The sequence below is a fragment of the Hipposideros armiger genome, unplaced genomic scaffold, assembly GCF_001890085.2.
Source record: "Hipposideros armiger isolate ML-2016 unplaced genomic scaffold, ASM189008v1 scaffold_511, whole genome shotgun sequence".
Lineage (NCBI taxonomy): Eukaryota > Metazoa > Chordata > Mammalia > Chiroptera > Hipposideridae > Hipposideros > Hipposideros armiger.
In genome coordinates, this window is record NW_017731861.1 from 638,992 (window position 1) to 651,673 (window position 12,682).

General features: G+C 54.7%; 2 protein-coding genes across 4 annotated transcripts in view; one reads left to right on the forward strand and one right to left on the reverse strand.

Annotated features, from left to right (window-relative positions):
- The first annotated feature begins 2,974 nt into the window (after nucleotides 1-2,974).
- ISLR (immunoglobulin superfamily containing leucine rich repeat) lies at nucleotides 2,975-6,436 on the forward strand. 2 transcript variants are annotated; one of them, XM_019667936.1, is made up of 2 exons: nucleotides 2,975-3,595; nucleotides 4,412-6,436. In XM_019667936.1, the coding sequence occupies exon 2, from the start codon at nucleotides 4,420-4,422 to the stop codon at nucleotides 5,707-5,709; it is 1,290 nt and encodes a 429-aa protein (XP_019523481.1). In that variant the 5' UTR covers nucleotides 2,975-3,595; nucleotides 4,412-4,419; the 3' UTR covers nucleotides 5,710-6,436. The 2 variants fall into 2 exon arrangements, with proteins under 2 accessions (XP_019523481.1, XP_019523480.1); XM_019667935.1 differs by lacking the exon at nucleotides 2,975-3,595 and having other exon boundaries at nucleotides 3,987-6,436.
- A 2,357-nt stretch (nucleotides 6,437-8,793) lies between these two features.
- STRA6 (signaling receptor and transporter of retinol STRA6) overlaps nucleotides 8,794-12,682 on the reverse strand; it is a 39,305-nt gene continuing 35,416 nt past the window's right edge. The window contains exons 15-19 of one of the 2 annotated variants that reach the window (XM_019668004.1): nucleotides 11,982-12,099; nucleotides 11,798-11,899; nucleotides 10,770-10,933; nucleotides 10,361-10,510; nucleotides 8,794-9,684 (exon numbers count right to left, since the gene is read on the reverse strand). In XM_019668004.1, coding sequence (XP_019523549.1) covers nucleotides 9,515-9,684; nucleotides 10,361-10,510; nucleotides 10,770-10,933; nucleotides 11,798-11,899; nucleotides 11,982-12,099 — 704 coding nt within the window. In that variant the 3' untranslated portion in view covers nucleotides 8,794-9,514. The remainder of the gene's footprint in view (nucleotides 9,685-10,360; nucleotides 10,511-10,769; nucleotides 10,934-11,797; nucleotides 11,900-11,981; nucleotides 12,100-12,682) is intronic. The other variant, XM_019668005.1, reaches the window with a different exon arrangement.

The window sequence follows — 12,682 nt, forward strand, 5'->3', positions numbered from 1 at the left end:
AGTGTCACTGGCCCTCATATGTGGGATCCGAACCGGGGCCCTCTGGCATCCCAAGCCAGCTCTTAACCAACACACCACTCAGCCGGCCCTCAACAATTACTTTCAATGCAAATGGATTAAATGCTCCAAACAAAAGATAGAGGAACTGAATGGAAAAGAAAACAAGACCCTTACCTATGCTGCCTACAAGAGACTCACTTCAGATCAAAAGACACACACAGACTGAAAGTAAAGGGATGGAAAAAGATATTTCATCAAAATGGAAACAAACAAACAAACAAACAAACAAAAAGCTGGGGTAGCAATACTTACACCAGACAAAATAGACTTTAAATCAAAGGCTATACCAAGAATCAAAGAGGGGCCAGTCAAGTGGCGCATTGGTTAAGAGCTAGCTTGGGACGCCAGCTCTGAGCAGCAGGGCCCCAGTTCGGATTCCACATGAGGGCCAGTGACGCTGCGCCCTCTACAGATAAGATGGTGAACAACAGCTTGACCTGTAGCTGAGCTGCTGTGAGTTGCTGGCGACAGCAAAGGCTGCAGCCCCTGCTGCAGTGGGCTGCCATAAGCTACTGTGTGTGGCCTGTAGCCAGAGTGAGCAGCCGGCAGCCAGCATGAGCTGCCAAGAGCTGCCGTGAGCAACCGTCCCGAGGCCGGCGACCGATCCGCCTCACCCGGGAACAGCGCAATGATAATACCAACATGGGCCAGTGAAACAACATCCTCCACAACTAGACTGAAGAACACAAGGACAGCAACTTGTCTGTTCCCCTTCCCCAATTCCCCAATAAAATCTAAAATAAATAAATAAATAAAGAATCAAAGAAGGACCTGGTAATACTTCTGGGTATTTATCCAAACAAACCCAAAATACTACTTTGAGGGGATGTCCTCATTTATATGTTCATTGCAGCATTGTTTACAATAACCAAGATGTGAAGGCAACCTGGATGTCCCTGAATGGATGAATGGATAAAGAAGATGTGGCACATATATACAATGGAATAGTACTCAGCCATAAAAAAGAATGAAATCTTGCCATCTGCGACAACGTAAGTGGAAATAGAGGGTATTGTGCTGAGTGTAGTAAGTCAGACAATGAAAGACAAATATCATATGATTTCACTTATAAGTGGAATCTAAAAAATGAAATAAATAAAAAAGCAGAAGCACATTCATAGACACAGAGAACATTTTTTTAAAAAAAGATTTTATTGGGGAATTGGAAGAGGTGAACAGCATTGGGGAATCGAGAAAGGGGAACAGACAAGTTGCTGTCCTTTTGTTCTTCAGTCTAGTTGTAGAGGATGTTGCTTCACTGGCCCATGTTGGTATTGTGATCATTGGGCTCTTCCCAGCTGAGGCAGATCGGTCGCCGGCCATTGGACAGCCGCTCACGGTGACTCATGGCAGCTCTTGGGGCTGCCAGCCGCTCACGCTGGCTGCCAGCTACTCACGGTAGCTTGCGGTAGTCCACTGGAGCCTACGCCTTCACTGGCGACTCACAGCAGCCCAGCTCCAGGTAGAACTGTTGTTCACCATCTTAGCTGTAGAGGGCACAGCATCACTGGCTCCCATGTGGGATCTGAACCGGTGGCCCTGCTGCTCAGAGCTCATGCTCCCAAGCCAACTCTTAACTAACAGCCGCTCGGCTGGCCCGAGAACATTTTGATGGTTGCTAGATGAGAGGTGGTTTGGGGTTGATTGAAAAAGGGAAAGGGATTAAGAAGCACAAATTTGTTGTTACAAAGTAGTCATGGGGAGGGCCGGCCGAGTGGCTCAGTTGGTTAAGAGCTCGCTCAAGAGTTTGAGCTCTGAGCAACAGCGGTTCGAGCCAGCCCAAGCTGAGCAGCCGCTGAGCTGCCAACAGGTAGCAGGATGGCTCAGCTAAAAAAAAAAAACCACAAAAACAAAAAAAACATTAAAAAAAACAAAAAAAAAACAAAGTAGTCATGGGGATGTAGGTTATAGCATAAAGAATATAGTCAATAATATTGTAATAACTATGAATGGTGTCAGATGGGTATTAGATCTATCGGGGTGATGAGAGAGGGGGTGAAGGGCAGGATGAAAAAGGTGAAGGGATTAAGAAATACAAACTGGTAATTATAAAATAGTCATGGGGATGTAAAATAGGGGATATAATCAATAATATGGTAATAATTATGTATAGTGCCAGATAGGTACTGTTGAATAACTATGATGTACATCTGAAACTAATATGTTAGCTATATTTTAATAAAAATCTTTAAAAAGAAAAAGATACCTTCTCATATGGTGGCTATTGCAGTTTTGCCCCACCGCCAAAATGAGTAAACTAAGGAGGGGATGCTGTGGGGTCCAGGCAGCAAGAGCTCTAACCCCAGAGAGGTGGCAGGGAGCCTGAGTAATGGAGGTGGGCCATCCCCGCGAGCCTGTGGCACAGCGGGCCTCTGAAGAAACGGAACTGAGCAGGTCAGAGGCTCAGGGAGCGAATTCTTCCAGGAGATAAAACTGATATAGGACTTGACGTGTTTACTTATGTCCAGAGATTTACCCAACTGGGGGAGAGTTGGGAATTGAATTAGTGATAAGCGTTATCATGCCCACACAGACACATGGATGCAGAGATCATACTTCTACACTCAAACACACACACATGCCCAAATACACATCCAAACTCTCATATACCCACACTGACACATGGACACAGAAACACATATTTCTGCACACAAATACACACACATGCCCAATACACAAATTCTCACACACCCACACAGACACGCAGATGAAGAAATGCACTCAGTTCTACACACAAACACACACTCACACTGAAATATACATACAAACACCCACACACCCACACAGACACACACACACAAGCACATCAAAAGAGTCTCATACCTGCTCAAACACACACACTCAAACATTCCCCAACACATGCAAATTCACACACACGGTCTCACACCCACATCCACACAAACACACACACAAATTCATCCCCACAGAGATGTCACATTCACACTCTAACGTGCACACACATGTACACACATAGATGCTCATATGGCCCCAGTATGGAGCATGGTCCCCCTTTTTTTCTTGTTTGAAGTGAGCTTAGAAGTTTCCTACCTTCCTTGAGATTCAGTTTCTCACCCTTCCCACCATAAAAACCCTTCTGCCCATCTTTTCTTGGATCATGTCCAGCTAGTGCTGTGCCTTTAAGGAAGCTGAAGCTGCTAAAAGTGAGAGAGAGAGGGAAAAAAAGTTTTTTTGGCATCTTTTCCCCTTGAAATTTCTGGTGTCACTTATGAAACACAGGTCCTTGTTGCAGTAGAGAAGCGGTTGTTTTGCTGGAAGGGAGGGAGTGTAGGCTGCCTCGGGTCCCTTCCTGCAGCGTCCTCTCAGCAGCTGGTCCCAGGCACCCCATAGGGAAAGGGTGGACTGGCTCCCAGGTGCAACCGCAAACCGAAGGTGGGGCAGGGACCAGGCTGCCTCGTCCTCCAGCCACCTCCTCTTCCCCCCTTGGCCCTGCAGACTGTCCTGTACTAACTCTGGCCTTTGTTGTTTTCTGGTTCCATTTTAAGAGAGGCTCCACTTGACTAAGAGTAGTTTGAAGGTAAGCCAGCGGGAGGAGGCTCCAAGGGTCAGTGGGAAGAGGGGGAGGTCTGCTGGGCCCGGGGGCCCCCTAGGCACTTTCCTGTTGGCTCAAAGTGCTTAGGACAATTTCTTGTTTGGACCTGTCCAGGGAGCATTTGCCCCTCGAACAACCACAACTGCAGTCCTGGAATCCCAGCAGCATTTGGGTTGAGCTGTTAGCCTCCCCCAAGTTAGCTTAGTGTTCTGGTGGGGTTTATCTAGGCAGCTGCCTGGCATAGTTTGAACAGCAGGCCGCAGGAGTGATTCTGTAGAAAGGGTCTGGTGTCTGCTGTGGTCATGGGCAGTAGAAGCAGGAGGGGGTGTGTGGGGCGGATGGGGGTGGCGTGCACTGCACAAGGGGCCTTGTCTGGGCCAGGGCAAAGCATACCTATAGGGGCTCCAGTGGGAGGGCCTGCAGCCAGGATGTGGGAGGGCAGGAGGGAGGTTCTGCAGAGTGCTGGGGGAGGGGGCGGCTGGAAAACAGATTTCAAGTCATAAAGTCAGCTAGGAGCTGGTGGAGGCAAGGAGCACTCCTTTCGGAAGAAGAGCTGGGGTCCTCTTGCATCCTGCCTTTACACCTCCTGGCGGCATGACCTCTGGCAAGTCCTGGCCCTTCTGTGGGCTTCAGTTTCCCCTTCTGTAGAATAGCGGTGGTGGGTTAGGTGATGTTGGGTCTTAGCTAGATTATTTGGGGCAGGGCCTTCTGATGAGGAAGAGCTCTGGGCTGGGGTCTGGAGAGGGGTGACTACCTTCCATGGGTCCTTGGGGTCACCTCGCGGCATGTCCTTCTCTGCAGGAGGTAGGATGCAGGAGCTGCATTTGCTGTGCTGGGTGGTCCTCCTGGGCCTGGGGCAGGCCTGTCCTGAGCCCTGCGACTGTGGGGAGAAGTGTGGCTTCCAGATCATCGACTGTTCCTACCGTGACCTGGAGGCCGTGCCGCTGGACTTCCCGGCCAATGTGACCACACTGAGCCTATCAGCCAACCGGCTGCCCAGCTTGCCAGAGGGCGCCTTCAGGGAGGTACCCCTGCTGCAGTCCCTGTGGCTGGCACACAATGAGATCCGAACGGTGGCCGCTGGCGCCCTGGCTTCTCTGGGCCATCTCAAGAACCTGGACCTCAGCCACAACCTCATCTCTGACTTTGCCTGGAGTGACCTGCACAACCTCAGCGCCCTCCAGTTGCTCAAGATGGACAGCAATGAGCTGACCTTCATCCCTCACGATGCCTTCCGCAGCCTTTGTGCCCTGCGCTCGCTGCAGCTCAACCATAATCACTTGCACACACTGGCCGAGGGCACCTTTGCACCACTCACCTTGCTGTCCCACCTGCAGATCAATGACAACCCTTTTGACTGTACCTGCAGCATCATGTGGTTCAAGACATGGGCCCTGACCACGACGACTGTGTCCATCCCGGAGCAGGACAAAATCACCTGCACGTCGCCCCACGTGCTCAAGGGCACACCGCTGAACCGCCTGCTGCCACTGCCGTGCTCAGCGCCCTTGGTGCAGCTCACCTACCAGCCCAGCCAAGACGGTGCCGAGCTGCAACCTGGCTTCGTGCTGGCGCTCCACTGTGATGTGGAGGGGCAGCCGGCCCCCCAGCTTCACTGGCACATCCAGACATCTGGAGGCATGGTGGAGATCGCTAGCCCCAACGTGGGTGCCGATGGGCATGCCCTGCCTGGTTCCCCAGCAGCCAGCAGCTGGCCACGCTTCAAAGCCTTCGCCAATGGCAGCCTGCTCATCCCTGACTTTGGCAAGCTGGAGGAAGGCACCTACAGCTGCCTGGCCACCAACGAGCTGGGCAGTGCAGAGAGCTCAGTGAACGTGGCACTGGCCACACCGGGCGAGAGTGGCGAGGACACCCTGGGGCACAGGCTCCATGGCAAAACAGCTGAGGGCAAGGGCTGCTATACAGTTGACAATGAGGTGCAGCCGTCGGGTCCTGAGGACAATGTGGTTATCATCTACCTCAGCCATACCAGGGGCTCCGAGGCTACAGCAGTGGGGAACAGGGTCTCCGGGCAGCAGCCCCTAGGCCTGCTCCTGCTGGGCCAGAGCCTCCTCCTCCTCTTCCTCGCTTCCTCCTAGCCTCAAACCCCACCCAGCTGGGCTGGAGCAGCCCCAGGGCCTCCCTGACTCCTCCCCCGACTCTGTGACGTCCCTGCAGGGGCCTGGGTTGGGCTACTCCCAAGGTCTGCATGGGGGATACATCTTCCTACCTCCCCTTCTCACCCCTTCTGGAACACTCACCATCTCAACTTCTAGACTTGCTCAAAGCTAGTGACAAGGACAGATCTGATCCCATAACTCACCGCCTTCGGTGTCATTGCTGCTAACCATGTTGCCCACGCTCCCTTGTGGGGGCAGCGTGCTAACAGGGCACCGCCATAACCACTGGTGAAGCCTCACTGATGGAATTCCAGGCACTGGGACTGACCAGCTGGCGAAGGCTAGGGGCTGGGGGCCTGGCCAGGAGGTAGCCTGCAGCACACAGGGCACAGGAGAGAGGAATGGGGTGGAGGGGCAGTGTCTGGTGTGGCTCTGAGGCTCTCTGTGACCTGCTTGAGCTTCCACTGCTCCTTTGCGTTTTCTGATGATTTGGGGGCTCTGGAGTCTCTGCCCTCATCTCAGACAGGACTGATGGTTCAGGATGGCCTTCCTCTCCTCTCATCCTTCCTCCCTCAGCCTGTGCCTCTCCATCCTGGACACCTGCCCTGCCTTTCTCTCCAAGTATGCGTCTATAGCCTGCCACTCAGAAGAGGCCAGCCAGCCTGGGGGCAGCAGAGAAATAAATGGCGTTTCCAGTGCTCCCCTGCACCTGGCTGGAGTGTTGTCTGATTTAGGAGCCACCCGGTGGGGGATAGGTCCGGTCTGGAGAGTCAAGTGTCCAGCCTGCCTGTCCACATGGAACAGGGCCTGTGACACATACATGACTGTGTGGCAGGCGGGTGGCATGGGAGGAGTGGCCCAGCTGAACTGAGCTGCAGATGTTCCCTTCCCCCAAACTGGCCCATGGGACAAATGAGGGCACTAGCTTGACAACCATTACAGAGGTTCCCCTGGGGTCCCTGAGTGGTGCTTTCTGCCAACAGGGGCCTGAGGCATCATTGCAGGGGGGTGGGGGGTGAGGGAAACGGATGCTCTGGGTTATGGCTCCTTCCCTGTCCTGTCCATGGAAGAGATGTAAGGGAATGGAGAAGGAAGGGGAGACAGGCAAAAAAGGATGGATGGGGGAGAAAAGGGAAGATAGGGGACACGGGACATAGGGGTGAGAGGAGGGAGGGAGGGAGACCCAGGGAGACTAAGAACAGATTTGAGGGAGAAGCCAGAGGAAATGGAGGTACTTCCTCTCACCTTTCCAGGAAGAGGAAATGACATTCCTGAAGGAACGTCTTTCAGTAGGAGTCTTTACCCACAGAGCAGATGGAGCAATAACTGACTTGGGGGATGAGGGGCTGGCAGCAGCCTGCGGATCTCTTAGGACAAGAACCGTGTGGATGGGGTCAGGATCTGGGAACTGTAGAACCCTATATCTGTGCTGGGTCAGATGTGTCTCCCCACCACCTCTGTCCCTTTCCCTTTCCAGATTGAAGGAACTCATAGGACAAGACCCCATCCATGGGAGAGGCTCTGCTGCCTCTGCCCAGAGCCCTCAGGATTGCTGAACCCAGCAAAGCAGAGCAGGGAGACCAAGGAGCCTGGGATAGCAGCTGTGAGCCTTGGAGGCTGGCCAGCCTCCTTCCCCCTTATTCTGGTCTGAAAACAGCACCTCTCAAACCCCCTCATCAGCTTACAGCTCCCACTGAGCAGATGTCACCAGCAGCACATGTCAAGGATGACTGCACATCTGGTGGAAAGCAGCAGGAGCTGAGCCTCTGTGCTGTGTCACCTTCGGTAAGTCACTGCCCATCTCTGGGCTTCAGTTTCCTCAGAAAACAAAGGATAGGGTAGTACATGGTAATGCTTAAGGGTCTAGTGGACTGATTACCTAAGGCTTGATAATCCTGACCTGACTTGGACCCCTGACGTCTCTGGCTCCATTCACAGCTAAGCAGGCCTGGCTTCTTGGTCATGGGCCTAAGGCCTGAGTCAGGGGCGGCTGGGGGACAGCTGTATTCTGAATGAACTAGCTGTTCCCCTACTTTAAAGTCATCTGTGGCTCCCACTGCCGTGGAGTGAAGCGCTGAGTTCCGAGTCTGCCATTCATGGCCCCTCTGACTGGCTCTCCCATGTGGCCCACCCCTCCCCACCTCTCCTGGAACTGCTGATTAGTTGTTCTCTTAATGTTCTGTGACGGGTCATGCTCTGCACCTTTACTCATGCTGTTCGCTCGCTGGACACCCTTCCCCTGCTCCTCACTTGGTTAAATCAGCCTCTGAAATCGCTCAGGTATCACCTCCTCCAGAAAGACTAGGACCCCTCCTCTGTCTCTCACAGCCCTGGGCATCCAGTGTCCCAGCCTGATCACACTCTATTGTGACTGTTTCCTCATTAAGGGCTAAGACCTGATCTACCTTCTCATGCCTGTGACCCTGTCAGTCACCAACACAGGGCCAGGATGACATTCTTCAACGGGCTACAGTGGGATCAGAGCCTGCCCTTTTTGTCCTGTTCACAGGCAGCCTGAAGGTGGGTTCCAGCTCCTGTCCCCACCCCTGGCTTCATGTGTGTTTGAGGCTGCAGTGGGCGGGACTTGGTCTCCACTAATTGCGCAGACATTTCTCAAGGCCCCACTGACCCAGTTCTGTGGAGTGGCCACATTTTCCCCCTCCTCTATAGCCCCCAGCCTCACAGTGGACCCCGCTCCCTCACTCACACAGTCCCCCACCTCTACCAGCCCCCAGCAGGAGCAGGGATGCCCGCCCGGCTGCCCGTGCCCTCTGCATCCTCGGGCTGCTCCCATCAGGATAGCTCCTTTACTGCACCTTTATTCACACTGCTCCTCCAGTCCTGCCCATTCTCGAGGACCCAGAATAAGTCCTACTTCCAAAGCCAATGCCCAAACGATTCAGGGGTGGCATCATAGGGTCCCCAGGCTCTCCACCACCAAGAGGGATGTGGCTATGGGGGTCTCCTCGGCCCCTCTCACCCAGAGGGCCCAACCCAGCATGTGACCAGAATACCCCACCCCCGCCCAAGCCCCATACACCCCTTGTTGATTTACGGATGGTTTTTCCCACGTGTCCCTCTCCTAAGGAGGACTGTTTGTCAGGGACAAGTTTATTACAAGGAGCACACTAAACTCTTTCATAATATCGAAAGGCATACCAACTACAAAAATATCAGGTTCTCAAGTGTGGGCAACTCGGTGTGGGGCCGGGTGTGAGCCCTGACTTTGTTGCTGTAGGATCCCATCGGTTTCCTCCCGGGCTGCCCTGCAGGCCCCGAGGCCCCAGAAAGGAGAGGGGGAAGCTGTAGGACAGAGGTGGTGAGGGCTGAGGCGGAGGTGGGGCTGAGCTGGAGCAAGAAGCTGTCCCAGCATGAGTCGCCCACGCCAGTGTGCAGAAGCCTTCGGTAAGGCCCTGGAGCCTGGCAGCAGAGCCAGCATGGGGAGAGGCCTGCATGTTTCCACGCTGGTTCCACTGCTGCTGGACCAAGGGCCTAAACCACCAGCTACTTTCTCCAGAGCCCTCTCTGGCTTCCCAAGACCAAGCGGGCAGACTAGAGCCCTCCTGAGACTTGTAGTGTGGGCAGACCTTCACCCAGCCATGGCGATCTCTAGCCTCTGGGGCTAGTCACTGGGGCCCTGGTCCAGGGGACCTACTGGCAGAGCTGGTACTAAGCTGAGAGGCTGACATGGCTGGGGTGATGCTGGGGGAGCCGGGAGGGAAGGGCTGGGAGGAGGAGAAGCACCCAGGACAGAAGAGAACATGTGGCTGGGCCTTCTTCACCATCAGGACTGGGCGCCATTGGCCTGGGCACCTGACAGGGCCCGCTTCCGGAAGGCCTGCAGGGCTGGGTTGTGCAGCAGCGTGTAGGCCAGACCCCAGCGGGCCCTGCCATGGCTGGTCCTGGGCCCCATTCCCTTGGCCACAGGGTCCTTGGTCTGTAGCAACTGCATCCCTGCGAGGGGGAAACCTTCTGTGAGTCACTCAGCAAGCCCAGCCCATTGGGTCCGCCCACACCCAGACCCGAGCAGAGTCTGGAAGTCCCCTGTGTATGTGGGGAGGCTGTTGAGACTGGGTTTCCAGGTGCCAGCAGAAGTGCGGGACTGAGAGGGGGGTTTGTAAAGGTTTAGGATGTCACCTTGAGGGTGGCAGACAGAAGCGGGAGAGGCTGAGCTCTGTAAAGAGGACCGGAGGTGGGGCTGGGACAAGGGCTTAGGGACAGCTTGGTGTCCCCCTCCCTACTGCACACCTCTCGGGCAGGTGGGAAGGGGAGGAGGAGGACATACCACCTGAGAGGGAGAGGTGGGGGTGGCCTCGGGTGAGGGTCGTGACAGAGCCCCTTAGCAAAGTGGCTATCTCATTTTCTGTGTGAGAGGGTGTGCGTGTACATGCATGTGGAGTGAGAGAGAAAGAGTGTGTGTGTGTGTGTGAGAGAGAGAGATGGAAAAAATTACCAGAATGGGCCAGGAAAATTCTCACTTCCTCTCTCCTACAGGAAGCCCAGGGACAAAGGAAGGGAGCATTTTCCTGGCACCCAGTCAGTGGTGCGTGTTGGGGTTTAGGGGGGCGTGCCTGCTTCCTGGGAGAAGCTAGGAAGGCTCAGTTCTCCCATCCCCCATGCGAAGGCGCACCTTCTTCTTCCGCCCTGAGTCTGAGGCCATCCTGGGGGGCTGAGGCGGGCCGGTGCTTCTGTGTTCGCAGGAGCAGGGCACAGAAGGCTATCATGGCTGGATGCCCCTGGCTGACCTCAATCTTCAAGAAGTTGCAGTATGTGTGGTAGCCTGGGGTGGGTGAGAGGTGGCAGTGCTGGGGCAGGAGGGCCCCAGACAGGCCCTAACACACACACAGGGTGCCCTGGGCACCCTATGTGGGAGCACATGGCCACCCGAGTACGTGGGCCCACCACACACACCTACGTGGTGGTCCCAGTCCCCCTCCGTGAGCAGATCTGCACGTAGGTCAGGTCCGGGCAGACCCTCCCTTACTGTTTGGGCAGCCTGAGCAACCCATCCCTCCTTGGCCCCCACCCTGTGGCCTTACCAGGGTCGAGAGTGGCGGCTCTAGGTGGCAACAGGCTGAGGTCCATCTGGCCAAAGTGAACAGCATTATAGAGGGCAGAGAGGAGCACTCGCCAGGCGGCCACCACGGCACCCACCAGCACGTTGATGGGGAAGAGAAAGAAGGTGGTTGCGTAGAGCATGCGCCTGGGATGGAGGAGAAAGGCTGAGGCAGGTCCCCACACAGCCCGTTCCTCAGGGTCAGGGACACACCTAGCTGACCATAGTTGCTGAGTGTTTATTGAGTACACCTTGTATGCATCCTTCCCGCGCTGGGCCCACTCTCTATGAACCCAGCTGGCCCTCCCTGCCACCTGGGAGACAGGCAGTGTCACCCTTTCTACAGAAGGGAAAATCTCTGAGGTCCAGAGAGGGTAGGTGACTGAGCTGAGCCTGCCTAGCTAGTCAGTGGTAGAGCTGGGGTTTAAGTCCAGGTCTACCTGGATCTTTCTGTGACCCTGGTGTCTTCCACCTCCCTCCTCTGGGTCCCTCCTGGGGCCGAGGTCCTCCCACAGCCTTGCGATCTAACACAGAAATGAGTCTCTGTTAACCTCCTTCCTGTAAAGAGGGAGGCACATGGTTTTGCGGGCACAGAGGATCCAGGGGAGGGTACTGCTGACCCTCAAAGCAGGAAAGGCTCATGGGGTATTTCTGACCCCATGACAGGTAAACAGAGAGGTATGTGGACTAGGCTGGACTGCTGTCCCCTTTCTTTTTTTTTTTTTTTAAGCTGAGCCATCCTGCCACCTGTTGGTAGCTCAGCGGCTGCTCAGCTCAGGCCAGGACTCGAACCGCTGTTGCTCAGAGCTCGCACTCTTGAGTGAGCTCATAACCAACTGTGCCACTTGGCCGGCCCTTCCCTTTCTTTATGGGTAAAGCAAGCTCTCTTTACTACCCACTGGGCTCCCTGAGAGAAAAAGGGGAGATGGCCTTAAAGGGAGAAGGGCACAATGAGAGAGGCACAGAAGGAGGAGAGGCTGGGGGCCTGAGAGAGCCCAGGAGCTGCCTCACCGATTGGTCAGCTCTGCCCATCCATGGAGAGCCTCCAGGAAGACCCAGTGAGCTGCCATGTTCTGCAGGGTCACAGCCAGGGCCAAGGTCAGCCAGAAGGGCCTGAGGGTGGGGTGGGAGGGTGTCACTGTTAGTGGTCCTCCGGGAAGGGGTCTCAGAACCCTCAGCCCCTTGCCTCTCTCACCACAAGGCCTCCAGCGATCGAAGGAGTAGGAGGTTCCTGCCGTGGAGCACGGGCATGAACACCAGGAAAGCCAGGGCCATGGTCCCCAGAAAGAAGATGATCTGCTGCACCAGGAGCCCTGCCGGGATGGGGGGGGAGGGTTAACATCAGCCTCTGCAGGACGCAGCCCACCCCTGCCACTCCCAGGAACCCAAAGGCTTTGGAATCAGGTAGACCTTGTTTCAGAACCCTACTCTGCCACTGCCTAGCTGCGCCACCTTGAGCAAGTTATTTTACCTCTCTGAGCCTTGGTTTCCTCCTCTGTAAAATGGGGAGAGTGCTCCCCACCTCAGAGGGCTATTGTGAGGACCCAATGAGGTCATGTATGTGGCATCTCTGTGAAAATCACAAAGTGCTTTGTAAATGTTATTTTCCTCAAATTCCTCCTGAGTCCTTGGGGACAAAACTGCATTTTAAATTAATGTTTGCATTCCTACTGGCAAGAGTCTGGCACATGGTAGGTGCCCAACAGTTGTCTGTTAAAACAACTGGCTAATTGTTTATGTGTACAAGAGGGCTTGGGAGCTATAAAGTCTACTGAAATGAGGAATTATGACTTCTCTCTTTCTCCTCCTTCCCCAGGGGGTGGGATAAGAACTGAAGGAACCAACAGGGAGGGAAATCAGGCCCTTGCTTTTGTAACACTTACCCCAGCTCCCCCC